The sequence below is a fragment of the Anthonomus grandis genome, chromosome 1 (genome assembly GCF_022605725.1).
Source record: "Anthonomus grandis grandis chromosome 1, icAntGran1.3, whole genome shotgun sequence".
Classification (NCBI taxonomy): domain Eukaryota; kingdom Metazoa; phylum Arthropoda; class Insecta; order Coleoptera; family Curculionidae; genus Anthonomus; species Anthonomus grandis.
In genome coordinates this window covers 1,572,343-1,596,138 of record NC_065546.1, presented here as the reverse complement: position 1 = coordinate 1,596,138, position 23,796 = coordinate 1,572,343, and the positions used below count along the sequence as shown (strand labels likewise).

General features: G+C 30.7%; 2 protein-coding genes across 3 annotated transcripts in view; one reads left to right on the top strand and one right to left on the bottom strand.

Annotated features, from left to right (window-relative positions):
- Window positions 1–23,796, bottom strand: part of LOC126743950 (uncharacterized) — a 282,046-nt gene that overhangs the window by 220,054 nt on the left and 38,196 nt on the right. The window lies entirely within an intron of this gene.
- On the top strand, window positions 932–23,506 carry LOC126744242 (uncharacterized). Of its 2 annotated transcripts, none has more exons than XM_050451609.1 (4): window positions 932–1,099; window positions 14,824–14,977; window positions 21,009–21,171; window positions 23,346–23,506. In XM_050451609.1, the coding sequence occupies exons 1-4, from the start codon at window positions 972–974 to the stop codon at window positions 23,444–23,446; spliced, it is 546 nt and encodes a 181-aa protein (XP_050307566.1). In that variant the 5' UTR covers window positions 932–971; the 3' UTR covers window positions 23,447–23,506. The 2 variants fall into 2 exon arrangements, with proteins under 2 accessions (XP_050307566.1, XP_050307575.1); XM_050451618.1 differs by lacking the exon at window positions 23,346–23,506 and adding an exon at window positions 23,016–23,147.

Genomic DNA, 23,796 nt, shown 5'->3' with positions numbered 1-23,796 from the left:
ATGACTTCCAATGAGGTTTTTTTATTTGATCCTTTTCATCTGAATCTAGATCAATTTATTTGACCCTACTTCATTTTTTTTAGCTACATAGATCAGATATTATACTTTGTAGATTCCTTTAATTTATCATTCTAGGAGATGCATTCCATCTACAGTTCACTCTACAATAAGACAATAGTTTTTTATTAGTGCCATTGAAGCAGATGACTTCCAATGAGGTTTTTCTATTTGATCCTTTTTATTTGAATTCAGAAATGCTCCTGAATGGTGAAAAGGTGTATACATTTTATAAAAATATCTAAGAGTGATAATAATGGTGATAAAAAACTTAACACCCCTATACAAATTTTAATACCCTGAAGACTAAAACCTAATTTTATCTAAATATTAAAAGCACTTTTCCTCTTAAAGTCCCCTGAGAATTTACACCCTGTATGATTATTTGAACACCCTGTACAGAAAAAGCATAATTTTATTTCTGTTCTTTACGTTATATTAAACTAAGAAAATTGAATTTATTTACTTTTTTCTATATTACCTTCAAATTTGATATTACCCTCTAGATCTTCTCAAAATTATGTTTTATTGCGTAGTTTAAATTACATAGAAAAAAAACCTATTTTTTTAATATGTCTGCTCAAAAATCAAAAAACCTGTATTACACATTCATTCAAAAAATAATAATTAAGACAATAACAGTATGGTAATCATTAAATCAATTTAATTGTATATATTACAAAAGAAGTATTGCATAATTTAAAACTAGCCTTTAATAAAACCATTATAAAAAAGCTTTTATAAGCACACAATAAAAGACCAACAATACGATATAAAAATGAAAATAATTTGATCGATTTTCTTGCAACACAATGGCCTGATTTATTTTAACGATGGGTTGATTTTTTTTTTTTTGGTATAAATAGGTGTATTTTATTTAAAAGTGGATAGTTGTTAATAGCTATATTGCAAATATGGAAGTAACTTACTTTATAATTTTTGCTCTCGCAATCAGTAGTGTTTTTGCAGTTGATAATGTCGATGAAGACAAACAAAAGCTCAGAAGTAAACCTCCGACATCACCTTGCCCAGACGTCTTTAAGTAAGTTTTTTCAAGAAAAAAATTTATAGGAATATTTTAGTTAACATGAGTAACAAAATACAAGAAAGTTAAAACTAATTTTACTACCGTGATTTGTCTAAACTAGCATCTTGTAATAGTATTTTCTGGGTTTAGAAGACATTGATTTACAAAAACTAGTTTATTTTATTTGCTTAATATTAAAAAATAGAGAATATTGTATTCCAAAAAAATCATAGTATATTCCATATATCATTGTTTTTTTTTTGGGGCAGTACATAATTAGTTACCTTCGTTTGATTTTTTTATGTTTTAATTTCACCTCATGCGGCATTAACTGACTATTAAGATAGTAATGGGTCAGAAATTCGAGCGTCAAACGACGTTTTTAAGAGACTTGATTTAACACAGATTATAGAGGAGCCAACTAGGATACTAAGATCTCTTTTAAATTATTAGGTTTTATTTTAGTTGCAAATAAAATTTAGTTAAAAATTCTGGAGTGATCCATGCAGGCTTAAGAGATCATAATATAGCAGAGATCATATACAGGGTGTAACATAAGTGATGACTTTAATTTTAAGGGGTGATTCCTTGTCATATTTTAAGTAAAAAAGTTCATATAAACATATGTCCGGAAATGCTTCGTTTTCGAGATACAGGGTGTTAAACTTTTTTCTTAAATTGATTTTTTATTAATATCTCATAAACGCATTTACCGAATTTGTTGAAATCTTTACATTTTGTTAGTCACTTTATAAGGTACCTTTCGGAATTCTCAAATCTGGCCTAGAAATGTCAGGGGCGTGCCCACGGGCTAAATCGGATGATTTTTTTGTAAAAAAAATATCGCCCGGTACATTTTTTGTAAGTATGATATTTCTTTTAAATAAAGCATCTAAAAATGAAACTTTTTTGTCTCTTAAATTTTTTACGTATAACATAGAATTTTTTGTTTCGTTTACAAATAAATAATTAAAAATCATATCTCAGCACGTCTCGGGCCTCCATAAAAAAAAATAAAATGCTTTAAAATTAACTGACAAATTACCAGCATGTTTATTATTTAACAACTAAGAAAAAACCTTAAATAATTTTTTTTGCAAAACGCATACTTGACCAAAAACAAAAATTAATAAGATGCTATTTTTGATGTTTAAATTTTAATAATAATATCAGGATGACTCAATAATACACGGATGTGCTTTTTAAGACTCGTCTATTAAAACTAAAACTCAATATATTTTCTCAGCCTGTTTCTATACAGAATCATAGAACTAAAAGTCTTTCATCAGCACATCAATACGATTCCATGAAACCCATCTTAAGTACCGCAAAACAATTGTAAATTGCACACATTACTTACACCTGGTTTGACTATATCAGATCTTCCATTAGAGTAACTAGGTTTCTTACTATTAATTTTCGCAAAACGATTTTTTGGACAATTTATTTTTTTATGTTTTTGCTATCAGAACTTACAAATGTTGCTGCATTTTTAAATACTACTCCTATGCTTTGCGGATCAATATCGTACACTTCACGAAAACGTTTTTTAAAATCGTTAAAAGATATTTCGGCAAAACTAGAGTTTAAAAACCAATCACGTGCACGCCCACTTAAACTATTTGTTACGTTTCTCATTAAGGTAACATCGTTCCAACGACAAAAATATGCTTTTTGTTCGAAAAGTCTAAGCCATTTATTGGCGGAAATGTTTTTATGGGCCGGATTAAATGGTGGAATTTCTTCCCAGGTAAAAGAATACTGTTCATCGTTTACCTTATTGGTTTGTTTTTCTTTTAATGCTTTAACTTCATTTACCAAAACCTTTATTTGATCCTGTAAAAACAAGCTCTCCACCACTTTGACAACTTCCACAGATTGATTTTGTGAAGGCAATGGAGGTGTGCAACTCCTTTCCAACATCGTGGCTGAACTTCACAATCACTACACCACAACAATAAAAATCTTTTGGTTAGTACTTATGCACACCACTCACACACAGGAGCGTCTCGACGTCGACGTCACGAACAAATTAAATTTTTAAACGCTTTTCCGTCTTATTTCAAAATTTTAAAAATAAAATTCAAATCCCGTCTTCCGACTTCGACAAAACTCGTTTATTAAAACTAAAACTCAATATATTTTCTCAGCCTGTTTTTAAACAAAATCATAGAACTAAAAGTCTTTCATCAGCACATCAATACGATTCCATGAAACCCATCTTAAGTACCGAAATTAATAACCAGCCTAGCTTTCAATAAATATCGGGTTACCACTTGAGGACCGTGGGTCGGTGTCGGGCCATATTTTACTTTGCCTGACAATAATAATAATAATAATCTTTATTTAGCATAAAAAAAAGCTACATATAAAATACAATACATTTTTACAAAGTTCAGTGAAATTATAATATTTTTGTAAACCCAGTACATTATAACCTACTTTCGTAAGCAGGAATAACAAATATTGAATTAATACATACGTGGGTCACTGCAAACCGATGATTTGACAAAACAAGTTATTGTAAACTATAAGAAATATAAAATCGCATAGCGGCAATGACGACACTTGTATCTGGGTTAAGTTGTGGCCTAGTTGAATTGGATTCAATAGGGGTCAACCCGGCAAGAACCCGCGGTGCCCCGGTTTTTCCAGGAACCACAGCATCCCGGTAATCCATGGATGCCGCTTTATTCCGGTCCGCAAACACCGTCTCGGCCCCGACCTAGGCCGCTCCCCACAGTGGCCCATCCAAAAGTTGTTAAAAGCCACATACAAGGCCACAAGTGCACTCCTACTAACGTATTGTTTAAACAGATAAAATTAAAAATGGAATAAGCAAAAATTATACATAATAAATAAAATACAGAAATAATAATTTAAACTTAAACATACTCTTTCAGAAGTTTTTTAAATGCAGTTAAACCATCACAATTTTTTATAGTAATTGGCAACATATTATATTCATACAAGCCCTTATATAAAATAGAATTCAACATTTCACTAGATGCACATCTATCGGTTAAAATAAAATCATTACAATTTCTTGTGTTATAGCTATGTACCTACATCACTGAACAATTTAATCTTATTACAAATATACTGTGGTAACATGTTATTTTTAATTTTAAATAATAAAACAAGTTTAACAAGTTTTACAGATAACATATTGCATACGTTAAGCAGTGTTGAGATAGGTGTGTATCTATTACAGTTTAAAATGGTTCTCATAGCTCTATTTTGTACAAGTTGCAGTTTTTCTATTTTAAAATTTGGTAGATTATACAAAAGTGTTGCGCAAAATTCGAGATGTGGGGCTGCAATGCTATTATACAATAACAACTTTGTACCCAGTGACAATTTAGATCGTACTCTGGCAATAAAACCAACTTTTTTTGCAAATTTTCTTGTGATATAGTCAGCATGTGCGTAAAAACTTAGATTTGAATCAAATATAACTCCTAAATATTTAATTTGGTTTTCGTGACTTATTCTTGTGTCATTGATCCTAATATTCAAGTTTTCCAAATCAATATTCGACAACTTATTTTTTTTCCAAACAAACACAATTTTGATTTCAATGTATTAATACTAAGATTATTATTACAAAGCCACTCAAACAAGCCTTTTAGATTATTATTCACACTCTCTTGCATATGATTTATATCTTTCCCTGCCAAATAAATCATTGTATTATTACCAAATAATTCGATTTTGCATCGATTAACAGATTTGACTATATCATTTATGTAAAGTAGAAATAATAGAGGACCCAAAACAGTACCCTGCGGAACTCCAAACTCAACATTCAATGACTCTGAAACACAGTTTTTAAATTTAAGTTTTTTCAATAAGATCTTTCTATCAACTGTTTCAAATGCCCTTCGGAAATCTAAAAATACTGCCAATACATAATTACCCTTGTCAATTTCCTTTAGAAAACTATGACAGATATTAATAATTACAGATTTACAAGAGTGACTTTCACGAAAACCAGACTGATTTATAACCAAAATATTGTTATTATTGCAGTAATTCAGTAATTGTTCTTTTACAACAAGTTCCAACACCTTTTCATATATTTCTACTGTATTTATGGGTCTAAATTCACTATGATAAAAAGTATTGAGAACCTTTGGCTCATGAATCACAATCGACTCCTGCCATGCCTCAGGGAAAATCCCACTTGAAAGTGATGCATTTACAATATTCAACAAACAATTTCCAACAACATCACAAACATCGCACAACACCCGTTTTGAGATCCCAATCTCACCACCTCCCACATTTTTTTAAATTCTTTAAAATTTTCTTTAAATTAATTAAAGATATTTCTTTGAAAAATGAAGACTTACTATACTGGTCAACAGTGGCATCCATCTTATCTGCAAAAAAAAGAATTCCCTGGAATGGTATTTACAATTTCCATAATACTATTTATGAAATATTTGTTAAATTCTGTAGCTATTGTTAATTCGTTAGATATTAATTGATTGTCGAATTTAATCTGTTGAGGCAATGAAGAGTTTTTTCCTGGAAGTAATGTTTTTAGGTTTTTCCACATTTCGCGGGCATTGTTTTTGTTCCCATCAATAATTTCTCTATAAAACTTATCCTTTTGTCCCTTAATTAGACCAACCACAGAGTTTCGTAGTTTCTTGTATTCCCTCCAGATGACATCATTATTCTCCCTGACGGCTCTAACATACAGTTTGTCCCTTTGATCCATCTTTTCCCTAATATTTTCAGTTATCCACCCCCTATGCAAATATTTCTGTTTTATAACAGACTTTCGTTTAGGACACATTTGATTTAAAATATTAGTAATGTCGTTTACGAAAATATTTGCTAACACATTTACATCCCCACTGTCATTCGTCCATTCAGTCCCAAAAACATAATTTTGTAACCTATCTGTACTATATTCTTTCATAGATCTATGGTAAATGACTATATCATAATTTTCATTAAATTTTTGTTCGGGATAAATAGACAATATACAGTGGTCACTAATTTTGGGCGTTAAGTGTACCTTATAAGATATATGTTTATCATTCGTGACAATATAATCAATTAGGGTTTTGCTACTATCAGTAATGCGCGTGGGAGTATCAACAATTTGATTAAAACCATTTGCATAGATTTGAGATATAATTTTTTCACCATAAAATAAAGGCTTCAGTAAATCAAAATTAAAATCTCCCATTATTATGTTGATACCCTCCAACACAGTGACCTGATCGAGGTAACTACCGAAATAATCCAAAAATTTTGCATTTTCTTTTTGAGGAGAATGATACATAACAGTACACAGATATTTAACTCTACGTAAGGAAAATTCAATAGACGAACACCATACATAATTTTGCACGCACTCTACAGTTCTTAAGGAATATGTAATATCACTTCTTATTAAAACCATTACTCCTCCAGTTCTTCTATTATTTGTGATACGCTGTTCAATTCTATATCCATTAATCTTTAACTCACAGTGCTCAATTTCCTCACAAACATGAGCTTCAGATAAGAATAAGAACTTTGGTTGCCAATTATTTATAAATACAATTATATTATCCTTGTTATTTAAAAAACCCTGATTATTAAAATATACAATACTTCAATTTTTTGCCATTTCAGTATCTAACTGCTATTTAAAAAATTTATTTTTTTGCATGTTTTCCATCCTCTTCAGTATTTCACACTGATTTATATCCCAAGTGACGTGGTCGACATTTAGAGACATTCCATACTTTTTATTTGATAAGATACAATTTACACATTTATTAAAATTATTTTGCCATTCCTTAATATCGTGTTCTTCACTACACTTGGAACATAATTTTTTTTGTTTACATTCATTGCTGAAATGGCCGAATTGACAACAATTATAGCATCAAATTACTACGTATTAATAGTAAACAGGACAACGATTCCACCCTATATTCATTTTTACCCTATTTATAAACAAATTATAGGTTACATCATCAGCTTCGAATACTAAATTAAATATATGGTTTAAAACGTTGGTTCTACGCAATATTTTTAAGCTAAAATTACTAAAATTACTATTTAGATCATTTTGTTTGATTACCTTATTTATAATATCACTATCACTTTATTACCTTAATTCGATGTTGTAAGATTTTAGACCCGTCAACACTGTAATTTTCGCCAAGTTAGACTGAATTTGTGACTGTACATTAGTGATCTCTTTTTCGTTGCCACAATTTAAAATCAAACCGCCCTTTTTTGTTACTCGTCCCATAGTTACCCCAAGTCCGATGTCACTGGGATCCACTTTAGTTTTCAAATCATTCTTTATTTGTTTCGCGTCTTTTTGAGTACCTTTTTGATTTATTACTAGTACCTTATTTGTTTGTGCAACAGATGCATAGCTATTAATAGGTTGGGGTAGTTGACTTTGCAAAATAGAACCATTTTCGGGCTTGCTCCCTTTTAAGCTGGATATTTCTTCTCGCAGACTTTTATTCTCAGCAATTAGTTGATCGACTTTTCGGTTTAGTTCATTCGTTTTATTGACTAAGAGTTCCAGTGTTGAATTCATCGTATCAATAATATTTTGATCCACGTACACATCTTCAACACGGCTTCTCTTCCTCGATCTTTCGGGCTTGTGTATTTTAATGCAATGGCGTCGAAAATGGTTTCCTATTTATAATTTATTTGTTGTTTGTGTACGCCACCATTTTTTTTTGCGCAAGATATTTGTACAAATTTAAGCAATTAAAAATACGATCGCTTAATTTTTGTGAAAAATAATAAAAACTTACTTTAGTTTTAAATGTCATCAAAATTTTATTAAATCAAATGCTCGAAATGAGAACCACTAGTATCAATACAAGCACGCAATCTTCTTCCCATCGACTGGCGCACACGTTCGAAAATTCCTGGTGTGTTGCGTATGACATTAGAAGAGTTTTACAATCCGGTTTCTCAAATCGTTTTCATCCACAACTAGCGTCGCATAAACAAGCAATTTCAGAGGATTCTGGTTTGGAGATCGTGATGGCCATAGCTGAGGTCCCCCCCCCCCCCCCGACCTATCCATTGCTGAGCAAAAGTATCATTTAGATAGTTTCGAGCGACAAGACTAAAATGAGCACAGGTGCACCGTCGTGCATAAACCACATGGTATTTCTTGTTGCTAGTGGTACGTCTTCTAATAAATCTGGCAATATTTCTTCTAAAAATTGTCTGTAAGTATCACCATTCAGCCTAGGAGCGAGAAAGTGCGGTCCGATAAGATGATCACCGATAATTCCGGCCCGCGTATTGGCATTCTATACTATTATTCAGATCGGCCTTACTTTGAATCGTGGTAGACTATGTCTACGTGATATACCACAATTTTAAATCCCATTCTATATTTCGATTCAGAGCGTAAGTAATATTTAGTATTCTGAAATGCAGTATATAATAGGTTTTATTTTAAAAGCAGTTTTGCAGTTCAATATATACTACGTCTCAGAAAAACAAGAACAGAGCACGTATTCTGTATTCTCCTAGGAAGGAAATTTCTTTCTATACAATACAAATTTATATGGCATAAAAAGATATTTATTTCTTTCCTATGACGATACAGAATACGCTCTGTTTTCCTAAATAGTTTTAGGGATCATATTTTATTGACCATAATATTGCCATCTTGAATAAAGTAAGAAAACAGTATTATTTATTTTAAAATTATTACATAAAACATGAATTAAAATGATTCTTCTTCTGTTAAAAAATGTTTATTAAATGTATTTGTAAATATGTTTATTCATATTTACGAATGATATTAAGTGAAATCACATAAATATTAATTTATGAAACTATTAGGTAACTAAAATGTAACTTTTTTTCATTTATTATTCTTCAGAGAAATCTGAAAAAAAAATTATTCAATCAAATGTAAATAAAACAATTTTATACAAAAAATTTCAATTCTGAAACTTTTAATAAAATATACATTTTCGTACTTATAAGAAAACCTAAACTATGTTATCTATGTATTTACCTTAAAATGATATTTTTAGATATCAATAGTGTTTTCTGCCTTAAAAAAGAATAACAACACGGCAAAAAATTAACAGCTATCAAAACTAGCTACAAAGGAAAATTAAAATGTAAGGCATTTTAATAGAAATATTAACATATACTGCTGTAACTCAGTTTTCTAAAGAAAATATATAAAACTAATGACAAAAAAAATTATTGTAAATTTTATTTTCTTTCGTGACATTTTGCATTTGGTTGATTCTTATAAATATTTTCTTCTAATTTATGTTTCCTTTTAATGGTCTTTTTTGGTTCCTTGCTGAAAGGTCTACCCGATTGAATACGCTTTTTTCCAGATACGAATCACTGTCTTATTCGTCTTCTACTAATGGAAGTAGGTTGCACGCCTATATATTTTGAAGAACGCCCCTTTCTTAAATTGCAGAAAAATGTCGCCAGTTGTGTCGGTGTGGTAATTTTATTTAACTCAGCATTTCCTTTGATAATGCAGTTTTTTAACTCCACAGACTCCTTTTCAGATACAATTTCTAGCAGCCTGTCGAAATTATCTTTTAAATTATTAAGAGCTGAAGAGTGTTTTTTGCCAGCTTTTGAATCATTTGATTCTTTGTCTAGAACATTAGATTCATATATTTTTTCAGTTGCTGCAATGCTCTGCTGCGTTGCACTGTGACATGGTACATTACTTAAATGGCTTTCAGAATGATCACCTAAATTCATATTTTCAAAAAAAACGTTTGAAACACTGTGTCCAAGAGCTAGCATTGCTAACATTTTTTTGTCAGTTGCAGTAAGTAAAGGAGCATTTAAAAGAAAAAGTCCAAATTTTTGTTGCACAGCACAAAAATGCTTACAAAACTTGCCGCCTATTCCGAATGTACAATCACACGTTTCCAAAGTGGTATTTACAGTGTAGATAAGTGTGTTATCATTACTGCTTGTTACATAATATATATTTTCATAATTTTTTCATAGTAGAGCTTTTCAGTTTTATCGCAAAATTTACTATACAGAATTTCATTTTTCGATGATCGACTACTAGCAAATAACAGCAAACGTCTCTTATGATAAGATTCAAAGACGTTAATAACAAAGTCAATTAATGCACATATATGTTAAATGTCTTGCATCTTTGCAAAACGATATCTTTAAATATACGAATTGATGCTATTACAAAGTTATTTGTATTATTTCCCCTAGTAATTAATGATGCCCGAAAACATAAACACCACTCTTCTCTTCGTTGCCAAAGAGCACTAATGTGATTTTTTAAATGTGGGTACTTTAAAACAATATCATTTTTCATAAGATCGTTTAAAGATTCTTCTGCTTCTTCTAAAGTTGATGCATACATTATGGCACGAAATAAAATCATTACAGTCTTCCTATTTTCTTTGGGTATTTCATTGTGGCTATCCCACAACCAATGCCAAAAAGCTTGGCAAACATGAAAGATACAAAGAAGGAGCTTTGGCTTTACATTTTCCGATGAAAACACAGATGTCAGCGCATTTCTTTCTGCTGAACTATCATCGGTCATGAATATACTAGGACAGCCAGAATTACCAAAACCTTCATTACCTAATGTTTCTTTAAGCAAGTTAAAGGCTAATGTATAATTTGCTTCCGTCTGAGCTGTATGTAATACACAAGCTAATGGCAAGGCTCTTTCTTTAGAAAAATCTTCCTTATGAGTACGCATCATGATTGGTGTGAGTATAATTACAATCAAAGGATTCTCTCTAACCGCTATTATGTTCTGTCCTTTTTTATGGTAAAATTCAGCCTTTTCTTTTAGGACCCTCACCACTGAAGATTCATCTCGGCCTCCAAAATTTAAATTTCTAAAACAAGTTGAAAGTTCTACGTAAAATAAAATTTAAAGATATTTTCAAGGCAAGGCGATGTAGATATACAAAAAATAACTTACCTCCACTTTTCATACAAATGTTTTACTTGCCGTTCCGTGGGATTTAATTGTGCATTGGCTAATACTAAGGGTAATTTAGTGTGAATGTACATAGGTAAAGTAAATTAACATAACACTTACCGTAACACATCCATTATAGCCTCGTGTCAAATACCGATCGTTTTTTATAGTGTTTTTGTTGATAATTTTTATCAAAAAATCAACGGTGGCATTACATTTCTTGTCTCTAACTCTAGTGTCTTCCCTTTTTCTGGTTTTAGCTTTATTAAAACCGCTGTGCTGGCATTTAAAAATTTTTCGATATACGTATCTCTTTGCTGATGGGTATGTATAACGCACAATCCAGTTATAAGTACTTGTTTTATTACTATTATAGTACTTGTTTTATTACTAAATATAGCTAACCATTTGCCACAACAAATACTTTGTCTTCAACATCTGGTTTTTTAAATCGAATTTTAGCTTTAAAACCATCATTTGTGAGCTCAAGATATTCGATTATAGAATCGTCCTCACTACACATTTCCACTAATATATTTTTATAATCCATTCTAAATTAAAAAAAAAAACGAACTCCCGATAAACCTTGTTTGATCACGTAAATAACAAAACAATAACAAATAATATAACCTAACTTTTATCCCACATGCATCACCGAATCTGAGTCGCGGTATAAATCGGCTACGTGAGGCGCAGCAATTGACATCCATTGCGTACTGCATTTCAGTATTTCAGTGCGCTAAAGTAATAGCGAAGCTCTGAATTGTAGTATAGGATGGCCTATGAAATTAGATAATGCATATGGCCATAGTCTACCACGATTCAATGTAGTGCCGATCTGAATAATGGTATAGAATGCCAATACGCTTCCGGCCCAAACATTCACGGAAAACTGCTCCAATGGCATGGGGATTTTCAAAGTCCCAAAGATGGTTATTGTGAAAGTTTCTGATGGCTTCCCGTGAAAAACAGGCCTCATCTGTGAAAAGAATTTTAGCCGTAAAATTCGGATTCTGGGCAGTTTTTTGAAGAAACCACTGGCAAAACTCTAATCGTGCAGGAAAATCTGTTGGCAACAGTGCTTGCACCAGCTGAATGTGGAATGGATAGAGTAAATTTGTGTGCAAAACCCTCCAAACACTTTCGTGGCTGATATTAAACAGTAACGATAATCTTCGCGTGCTAGTTGACGGATTGTCTTCCACTGCTTGCAGAATTGCTTTTTTTTTAATGGTAAACACAAGCACAAGAGGAAAGTCCTATGTCACTCTTGGGGTGGTGCTTGCGCGAAGATATTTGTGGGCATTTATTTTGAATCGCTGTAGGTTGTATGCGTCGGGAAATATGTGAGGTGGAAGCCCGTTCCACAAAGAAGATGTTCTCCAGATAAATGAGTCCCGATACAGCGACGTCCTTGGGGTAGGCAAGTGGACTCGATCTTGATGAGCCGCAACTGCTAGACGCGAGTTATGTGATGCAACCAGGCCAAAAACCTCAGTTGACCCCATACATAATTATTATTATTATAAATATTCCTGAATTAACAAAATAAGCATTTTAATATTATTAGGCTCCATAAAAATTGCATTATATAAAATCACTCATCTATTAATTTTCGACGAATAAAGTTGTAGTTAATCGATGGTCAAATTTGTGTAGAATTTATTTTGAATTAAACTTATTCCTTTTTTTTTTAAAGTAGATGTTCAATAATAATTCCATCACTATCCTACCGACTGCGCCAGTGAAAACGGAAAAGAAACGGTAATAAAAGAAAAAAAAAAGTAAAAAAGCTAAGAAACAGAAGATAAGACTTTACTCATTGTAATGCTGACGATTCGAAACCATAATATTTAAGTTTAGCAATAAGTAGCTGATGATTTATTGTATCAAATGCCTTCGAATAGTCTAACAAAATAAGCAGAGTTGCAAATCCCTTATCATAAGCCTCGAAGATATCATTAGTTACTTTTGCCAAAGCAGTTGAGGTGCTGAAACCTTGTCGGAACCCACATTGGCTAACTGGTATAATTTCGTTGTCATTGCAGAATTTTAGGATTTGCTGGTAGAAAACCTTTTCAAATATTTTTGATAAGGCAGGTAAAATACTTATTATACGTAAATCGCAAAAGTTTTTTGGATCGTTACATTTAGGTAAAGGTATGCCCTTTGCATTTTTTCAAATAGGAGGAAAATATTTCTTTTCAAAACAGCAATTAATAATATGCACTATACAGATTTCAATGTGAGGGATACAATATTTAAGCATACGCAGAGAAATGTAGTCAGAGCCGACAGAATTTTTTTTTTAAATTAAGTAGTATTTCATGGACTTGTTTTGTATACATCGTAAAAGAAAAATTAAGTAAATCATTCTTAAATTTATTGGAACTATAAAAATTTATTCTACTTTGACAGTCATTACTTGAGTTTTAAAAAATCTGGGCAAAATAGTTATTAATAAGGTTAGGATCCGATAAATTTTGCGATAAGTCTTGGCTATTTTTATTATTGACATGAATATTGAGGTTACTTAATGTATTCCAAGTTCTTCGTGGGTTGTTTTGTGCCGATATAAAATTTAGAAAATTAAATTCGACGGGCTTTTGCACCATTTCCATCTGCAAGGCCACAAATGAAATGCATTTGAGCTAATTCGGCATTATTCATAGTTATCTGCACAGTAAAACACATTCAACTAACAGTACCCAGTACCTGGTAAATGTTAATGTAAGAAATAGGAATGTTCTTATCAGAGAAATTTTTATACATAAATATGTAGTATTTCCAATAAAATCAATTTTTTCAAGTATTTTAGGTTTTTTTTTATGGATGCCCGAGACGTGCTAAAATATGGTTTTAAAATTTATTTCTAAACGAAGCAAGATACGAAAAAAAATTAAGAGATAAAAAAGTTTCATTTTTAGAAGCTTTATTTAAAAAAATATCATAATTACAAAAAATGTACCGGGCGATATTTTTTTTACAAAAACATCATCCGACTCAGAATCCCAAAAGGTACCTTATAAAGTGACTAACAAAATGTAAAAATTTCAACAAATTCGGTAAATGCGTTTATGAGATATTAATAAAAAATTGATTTAAAAAAAAAAGTTTAACACCCTGTATCTCAAAAACGAAGCGTTTCCGGACATATGTTTATATGAACTTTTTTACTTAAAAAATGAAAAGGAATCACCCCTTAAAATTAAAGTCATCTTTAATTTTAAGGGGTTTCTTTAAATATTGGTCAGAAAATATTAAATTAAAGTCAATTAACAAATCGATTCATAAATATTAGCAATACCAATAATTTCATTAAAAATGTGTTAAAAATAAATTTTCATGCTTATATCTAAATTGATACAATAATAAAAACGAAAATGTAATTAAAGCTAAATTCACATCTCCTGTGACGCATTTTTATTAAGTTATTTTCACATTGAAAATATGATTTTATGATGAGTTTATTTAAGCATTTTCTTTATTTAATATTAATATAATAAAAATTTTTATTTTAAAGATTACAAAATGGGGAAGTCTTTATCTCCAAGAAATATACATGTAGGTCACTTAGGTAAATGTATTATGCCATCATCAGATATAGAACATTACAAAAAACATATACGTTCACCAAATAAAACAAAAATTCAATTTTTGTTTCAAAAACCTACATGCATTTTTCTTGAAGATAAAGACTTCTCCTACAAAATATGGACTTGTATTCAACTATTTCTTATTTTTATACTGTTCACGCTGCAAATAAAATTAAATATAATGATTGCAGTTATGAACCTGAGTATGTTGCGAAGTCCAAAATGGGATTAGCGATTAATGCTTATATCAACCTCAAAAAACCTGCTAAAGCCGAGGAAGCCGAGCTTAAGATTCATTTACAAGTACCTGGAATTCTATCAGAGCTAAACGGTGAAAACAAATCTGTAAGTGTATTGAACTTTTTTTTTTATTATGTAGAAAAGAATATGAAGAATATTAGGAAGAAAAATAATGCAATGTTTAATGTTTAATGCAAAATTTACAATTTCCATAAAAAAAACTTGTTTTATACAAATTGTGCAAAGCTTAATAACAAATTCCTAGAATCGACTTTTTACAATTTTTTAGACCAAATATAAAATTCAGGCGTGTTTTACAAAAAACACATATGTCCAAAATCCAACATTTTCAGGAAATGAAAAAACATTTTGTTTTAATACAAATTCATTTCTTCATATTTTTTTATTAATTACAGCGTATATTAAGCTAATATATTTAATTCTTGTTTAAAAAAATAATAATTCTAATATATTTGTCAAAAATTTGAAAAAAACTGTTGGACATAAGTTGTTTTTGCAAGAAAAAAAAGTTAAAAAACATACGTTTTACTTAACAAATTTGAACATAAAATAAATTCTAAACAAAGATTAGTTTAATAGTTTGTAGTAAATTAATCTTCACATCCACTACTATTATCATCTTCTTCATTAATGTTCATGTTATCAGGGTAAGTATTATCCAGAATACATTCATAGTAGTTTTTATTAGCTAAAACCCGTAGTAACGGTAACAGTGATGAAGAGGTTCCTTATAAAACCTTTCCAGTTAGATGTTGCATGATAAATTTGCTTTGGCCACAATACTGCTTCTGAATGGGCCACTGAATGAATCCTTTAAAAAAAGTAAAAATGTTTGGCTAGTTATTTCATAATCCTAATTTTCTTAATGTTGATAGCTGGCTTTGGAGTTTTTAGGAAAAAGTCGCAAGTCGCAGTTTTTATATCAAAAAAATCGTATTGCTTCATTTTTATCAAATTAAATTGGTTAGGTTTCATTCTAGCATTTAAAATGATATTATCCCAATCCTCTGGTGTCTCGGCTCTGTCCAGGCGTCTTTTCTTTTTCTCTATCAGGGCAAAATCCCAATCGTTTGGCAAAAAGGAATGACCCCTCATTGGAAATATGTATTCTACTGAATCAACGATTTTTAGAATATTGACCAAGGTGTACAAAAAATGAGCCATTACGTAGTTTTTATTTTGCCCTAGGCAACCGTCACTAAAAATAACCAAACTGCGATTATGGATCTGGTTTTTAAGGAAATGCAGTAACATCGAAGTGACTTCATTGGCACCCTTTTTGGCTTCATTTTCAAGATAAGTGTACATCCAAACATTATCAGTTCCAAGGTCATGTATACCAAAAACATTATACCAAAGTTGACGGCTATAAAAAACAGGGTTAGATGGTATGTGAGGAAGGAGCAAATTTTGCATAAAATCAAAATAATACACATTACTTCTCCGGTTTTTGTTTTGATTTTAAATTTTCGTTTTAGGTCAAAAAAAGCTTCAGCTTCACGAAGGTGTATCTCCTTTTCTAAATCTTATCTATTTCGTTCTTCTATGCTAAGATCTATACGGTATAGTTGCTGAGCAAGTTTGTCACATTCTGAACAAGTGTCAGATCTTGGAAATCCAAATTTAATGTTAAAATATGTCTTAAATACTTTCCAGTAACTTTTATATGGCATGTTTATATTATAACTTTGTAGGAACATTCTATGCATATCCCTTAACGTAAAAGATTCTGGTAAATAGGAACAGTTTGGATTTTTATTTTGGAATTGAATAATGCGAGCGTCTAGCGGAAAATGATTTTATATGGATTTTAATAAGTCCTGTAATGTGATCTGGAGTTTTTGTTGGCGTATTTCCATGTATTCCTCTTTTGTCGTTGGGAGAAGCTCCAGTAGTCATAAGGGAATCTCGAATTCACCTTAAACGAGCATCTTTAATGCCATATAGGCTGAGAAAAGCTTTCTTACACACTTTTATTTTAGATTCATCCACCCTTATTTTGTAAGTAAAACTAGCACCGTGAGTTTTGTTATTTATTTCAGATCGGGGACATCTTCTAATAATATGGTTCATTGATATGAGACCATTTAAATGAGAATCTTGATTATTTTTGTCAGTCATATTATTAAACTGGGCAAGAATGGCAATTCTTTTTCCTTCAGCAACTTTGGAAAAATAGGAATTTTTGCAACTATAAAAAAATATTTTTTTATTGGAAAACCTACACTTAAAAAATATACCCTCTAACATACCTGCATGCTTCGCCAGTCTTACGCGCTAAAACACGTTTGCCCTAAGTAATAAAAAGTATTGTTATTATATGTACATTATGTCTCTATTTAACTCTTAATTATTACTGACTTTAGTGTATACATTTAGGTAAGGCTTGAAATTGACGCATGCTATGTTCATTGTTGAACCTTTGTATTGAAGAATTTTAAATAAATAAATAAATAAATAATTATTAGGTATAATAAAAATTATTCATAAAAAATATAAATTGATTGATGGCAAATATTATTAAAAAGCAAAACAAAAAATTAACACGTTAACGACCAGCTCTAGTATTTGAAACTTTACTCCAGGACCAGGGTATTTTTTTCCTAAATCTTGGTAAAAGACAGTTTCATAATATACTTTTTTGAGAAATAAGTTGATGGAAATGAGTTTTTTGTAAAAAAAAAACATGCGCCACACCCAGAAATGTTTCTTTTGCATTTTATTTTAAGAAAATAAACTCACAATTCTCATTATAAACATAACATAATATTCTAATCATACAAAAAATATAATTACTAACCATTATTGCTTTTAATGGAAGCAGTATGGATTCCAAAAAAACATTTTACACACATATATGAAATACTTTCAGAGCATGCAGGGCAAAATGAATGAATTTTTTTTCGCATTGCTGATTGGTGCCCTTCTCTTTCTGCAAACTATTTATAACAAGTTGAACACCTTCCTCGAGTTTGCTTCTCCTTTAAAATATGTTGCACTTGTATGTTATTTTTGGATTCGTTGTCCAACAAATCACAAACGATATTCTCGCGAAATTCAGTCACACTCATGTTCTTTTCAGTTACTTCCTTGAACACGACCAAGGCATTGACTAGAACAGTGTTTGTCAATAGTTCGACGACAATTTTTCTATACCATTTGACTCCACGGCGTACTGGAGAACTATAAGCAGCTTTTTGATCTGAAATATCAACAAAGCCTTTTGCTGTATTGTAATCCACTATTGTTGAACGGTTTTATTATATGAAAATATTACCTCTTTTTGTTGGAACCTCAACCATTTCTAGGATAGCTTGCGTTGCCAGAAATAAAACATCGCGCTTGTCTTTCCATTTTCCAACTACGACTTTCGTGTTGCTTTTTTGCATCTTCATTTCACCTTTTTTCAATTTGGCACTTGGAACTGCCTTTGAAATAAGTTTTCGATTTTGACGCAGGGTGCCAACTAAATGTGTCTGGTTTTCATTTAGCTCATGTGCTAGACCAACACTTGTATAAAAGTTATCGGTAAATAGGAGTCTACCCTTATTCAGAAGAGGTTCCATTAGTTCCATGACAACCCTTGTAGCTAATGTCTTATCAAAAGTTTGCCCTCCACCACCACCGCCATATATTTTAATCGCAAAAGTGTAGACCCCATCAACACAAAGTTTGAATAGTTTGATACTGTATTTGTGCCTCTTCCCTGGAATGTACTGCAGGAAGCTTAACCGTCCCCTAAATAGAACCATTGTTTCATCAATGCATACTTTTTCTTTTGAACTGCAAATGTTTTGAAATTTTTTATTTAACATTTTTACAAGTGGAGAAATCTTATATAATCTGTCACCTGGTGGGCAATTTTCATTATCAGAAATATGCAGACAATGTAGCAATGCCTTAAACCGATTTCTACTTATGTGGCTTAATTTTGGAAAATCACTTTTATAAAGAATCTTTTTGAATGAAATAATCTCTAATCGTAGGTTTTTGGTCAAGCCCCATCCAGATTATAAAACCATAAAAAATGCAAAAGTTCATTTCCAATTGTGTCATACCACTTAGCCAAAATGGAGTGTTCAGTGATTGACTCTTCACATATACCCTTTATTGTTCGTTGTGTAGCGTATTTGTTTGTTTCCGTAACCAGTAATTTTTGAACTTCCTCGTCAAAAAATAATAGGAAAAAATCAATAGGTTTATGGCCTTTAAGGCGATCTATTTCTTCTTGTCGCAATCCTGGTCTTGCAGAAAACATAAATTCGTTTAATTTATCAGATATAGAAACATCACTCCATACGAAATTACTATTACGTGGAGCAAAAACAGGAGAATCGGATTCGTTTTCCGGTTCGTCGTCACTAAAATCTTGGCCAGGTAAATCCGGTCTATTACTAGACAAAGGTGTAGGTTCCACTTTTCTTTTTTTACTTGGCCAAATAACCTCATCACTACATGTACTGGACTCACCATCTGCCTCAAATATGGGATCCGCATCTGAATCGTCAAAGGTGCTTTCGATCTCACTACATTCAAAATCACTATCTTCCAAGATTTGTTAAAGTTGTTCATTATTTAGATATTTACGAGACATATTTTTTTATATATAAACCGAAATAAATTATTATATACAACCACTTAATCACATGAACTCGGGCAGTAAACAGAAGAACAATATTTACATGCCGGCAAAATAAAACAAATTACACTTTAACCTTAAAATCAAAACAAAAAATTCCGTGGCTGATGATCCGTCGCCGTATTTTTTTAGAGCATTTTGTTGCCACGTTTGCCATTTTAAACTTAAAAATGTAATAATAAACTGTTAGTGGTAATGGTACAAATTTCGCTGATAAAGTTAAAAATTTATAAGTTTTTGAATTACAATAAAATTTTTTAAAAAACATTACAAAAATCTCAACCCAATGCAATTTTTTGTTTCCCAGGGACCAGACCAACCAAACAATACATATAAAAAGCACGTAGCTGCGTCCCTATTAGACCCACACCACGTGGAACATGACAATCCACTGTGCCCAAATAGGGTCACACGGTCTGTGCAGTAAGGATGGGTTAACCGGTAAATTTGAGACTTACGTTAAACCTTGAACGGTTAACCGTACGTAAATAACCAGTTATTGTAATAACCTATTAAATTTCAACAATCAGGACATTAATTTTGTATTTATGTAACCAAATTCGAGGGTATTCAGATCACAAAATAATCTGATATTTGGTTACACATAATAAAACACATAAATAACACCTCACATGAAATATCGATGTCAATAAAAAAAAAAAATTAAAAATTTTGGAATCATTTTTATTAATACTTATAAAAATATTAATTGATTAAAGTATTCGGGTGTCAATCTGCTCCTATGGTCTGTGCAAATATTATTTAATAATAAAATCACCCTTTCAGATGGGACTGATGCCCCTAAAACAGTCAGAAATCTCAGTGCAATCCTGCTGGTTTCAGGAAATGCCCCTTTGTTCTCTATCCAATAGCGGATTGGATCACTATTTCTTAATATTAATGGCTGAGTCAAATATAGTTTAAACTCTGTTAGCAAACCTCCACTTGTATAATCCTCATCCATAGAAAACCTTACTATTTTAGCATCATGCACTTGCCAAATACTTTTTGTTATTCCTTGCTCTTTTGCACCTAAATTTTCATTTTTTTCATTTGATGATTTTACACCTTGTAGTTTAATATTTTTGTCAACCTATAATTTAATGTGACTAATGGCATTTGCAGCATTAAGTGGAGAACTGAAATTAAATTTTTTGAATCTTGGGTTTCCGGTTTCCATGTATTGCTTCAATTAGTCGGTTATCAGGTTTAACCTAAGGACAAGAATAACCGGTTAATAATTCGATATGAAAAAACCGGTTTTTTTGTCCATCCCTACTGTGCAGAAACCAGGGTATGCACCAATATGGTGCACATGGTCGTTAACGTGTTAAAGGCAAAAGCAATACATACACAGTAATAATTAGTAAAGAAAAAAAACAAATTAGGCTTCAGGTTGTATTTATTACAATGTGTTTTTCAGATTATTTAAAGTGAGACTGAACCGGTATTAAACACACACTGTTTTAATTTTAGGAAGTTGTTAAACTAACAGTTCTCACCAAACCACAAGATCTTATTAATGATAAAAAACGAAATCTATATTATAAATTAGAACTCCGTCCAACAAAAAGCAGAAAAATTCTTCAACCTTACCTCATTACACTTAATGGCGAAACAGTTTGTGAGGGAGAAAGACGTAAGTATCTCTAAATATTATTTAAAACTAACAGTTTTTTAGTATTAGTATCTGACTTTAGCAGAAACTTTCAAAAATATATTACAGCACTTATTTTTGTTATTACGAATTATCGAATAAAAATAATTTTTTTGTTAAAACTTTACCACCCTGTAGCTCAAAATCTAAAAGGTTTAGGACCTATATTTATAGGAACTTTTTGGCGAATTTTTGTCCAAAGAGTACGTTCCTGAATTTTGCCGCAATATATAAAAAACACCCTGTATAAGATAATTGTAACTCGACAAGTTGCTGCAGATTAGTCGGTTAGTAAATCATGTGTTCTAAAAATTTGCGTAGGAATAAATGGCATCCATATAAAATTCACTTAATTCAGGAGCTTATTGAAAATGATTACCTCTGAAAAATATTTAGAGTTACTTCAAAATCAGATAGTAACTAGTTTAATTCCACTTTATCCAAATGGTGAAAACCCATTTATACCGGCAGATTCGATATGGTTCCAACAAGATGGCGCCCCCCCACACTATTCGAAAACAGTACAAGATTTTACCAACATTTTCCCAAATAAATGGATTGGAAGGCGAGGTTTTATTGAATGGCCAGCAAGATCGCCAGATTTCACCCTATTGGATTTTTATCTATGGGGTTATCTAAAATCTAAAGTTTATTTTGATAAACCTGAAAGCTTAAACGAATTAAAAAATAGAATTAGAGCCGAAATACAACAAATCCGGCTTTAGACAATTATTACAAGAAATTGAATATCGACTTGGTTACTGTCACGAAGTTAATGGTCAACAATTTGAACATTTATTTAAATTTTTTTGTTTGTTTTTTTTTATAAACTGTTCCAAAAATTCATGGTTATTTATAAAAAGTTTAATCGCAAATTTCTTAATAAATATTGAGGTTAGGTAATAGGTATAGTATACAAAATATACTTAAAATTTTATACAGAATTAAAAAATAAGATAAAAAATGGGTGTTTCTATTTAAAAAAACCAAGTTGATAGTCATAGCTCGTTTTTGGTCCACCCCGTATAAATGAATTTATCATCAAAAAAATCTCGACAGAAAATAAAAATTAACTTGTCCAAGCGCTTTCTTTTTTCAAACACACCCCTGAATTTTAAATGAATTTGTTCCAACTTGCGCGTCCTCACTGTATAAAATAATATAAAAATACGTTTTACAAGGATATACTGAATCCCTAGATATTTTTTTAACATCCTAAGGCACTTTTGTCTTTTTTTATGAACTACACACGATCTTTTCGTTTCTTTGATAGGGAATAGAAGTAAATTTCCTAGGATTGTAAAGTTCTATTAAAAAAAAGTTTCTTTTAGTTAATTGAAGTTTTTTTTTTTATTTTTTAAATTAATTTAGTCTGGAAAAACTTAAAAGTCGTATAATAACATTTTTATAAACAAAAAGTCAAAAATCATTTTTCTTACCAAAAACAGTTGATTCCAGGCATTTGAAAGTAAACAATACTAATGAAAAATGACTTCGAGTAGGGAAGAAATAAAAATTAAACTGAATGAAATTTTAAAGTGAAAAAATCTTTAATCTTCAAAAAAAGCGACAGGAATTGATTTAGAATAAAAAAATAACTAAAAAAAAAATTAACTCTTTAAACTTAACGCCTTACGTACCCATTTTTACAAGGTGTCCAATAATATGCAAGAAAAAGGAAGAAAATCTTAAAGATGACGTACATATCCTGAAATACCGTGTTTAGAATGTATGTATTATAATGAAAAAAGGTGTATTCTATAGTTTTATACTTATAAAATATATCTATAATAAGGTTTTAAAATATTATAATTTTTAATTTTTAGTTAGTACTACTCATAGTGGACTAATCGTATCGATAACAGCTTCACTTGAAGGATTATCATGAGCCGATACAATTTATCATTAAAAATTTGATAAATCCAATGATTTTAAAATATATACTTCAAAAAAGTTGATTAAGAAGTTTCTATTTTTAATTAGGAAATAAAAATATTTCTTTAATAGAAAATGAATATTTTTATTGTTCTTGAAGTAATAAAACTTATGAACAATCAGTAGCCTTATTTTGACATTAAAAATACCATTATTTTTACACTTATAATATAATATTTATTACATTTGTATTAGGATATAAAAAAAATTATAATTTTTAGTCAGAGGCGCTTATAGTGAATTAATCATGGGACTTAAGGTTCTAATTGGCGAAGGAAAACCTGCGGATTATGCGTCAGGACCCGAAGCAGGTGAAGAGTAACATGAATAAACTTAATTAATAGTTAAAAAGTTTATGAATAAATAAGAGTGTTAAAGAGTATATTTGGTAGTTTCTCTTATTAAATTAGGAAATATATTTATTTTATTTTTTGAATATCAATATAACTGTGAAATGAGTATTTTAAGGTAATTAATAACTAAAACTCCATAAAACATGAAGCTGTTTGAAGCATTGTAGCTTCGTAGCTATCTTCAGTCAGTTGTATTATTAATGTAATCTTTTGACACACAAGTTACTGTTATCTATTTTTTTCAATTAAATTTTTAAATAAAAAAATGCATGCAAGTCTTGAACAAGTGAGGTATGACGATTAAAAATCTCTTTTTAGG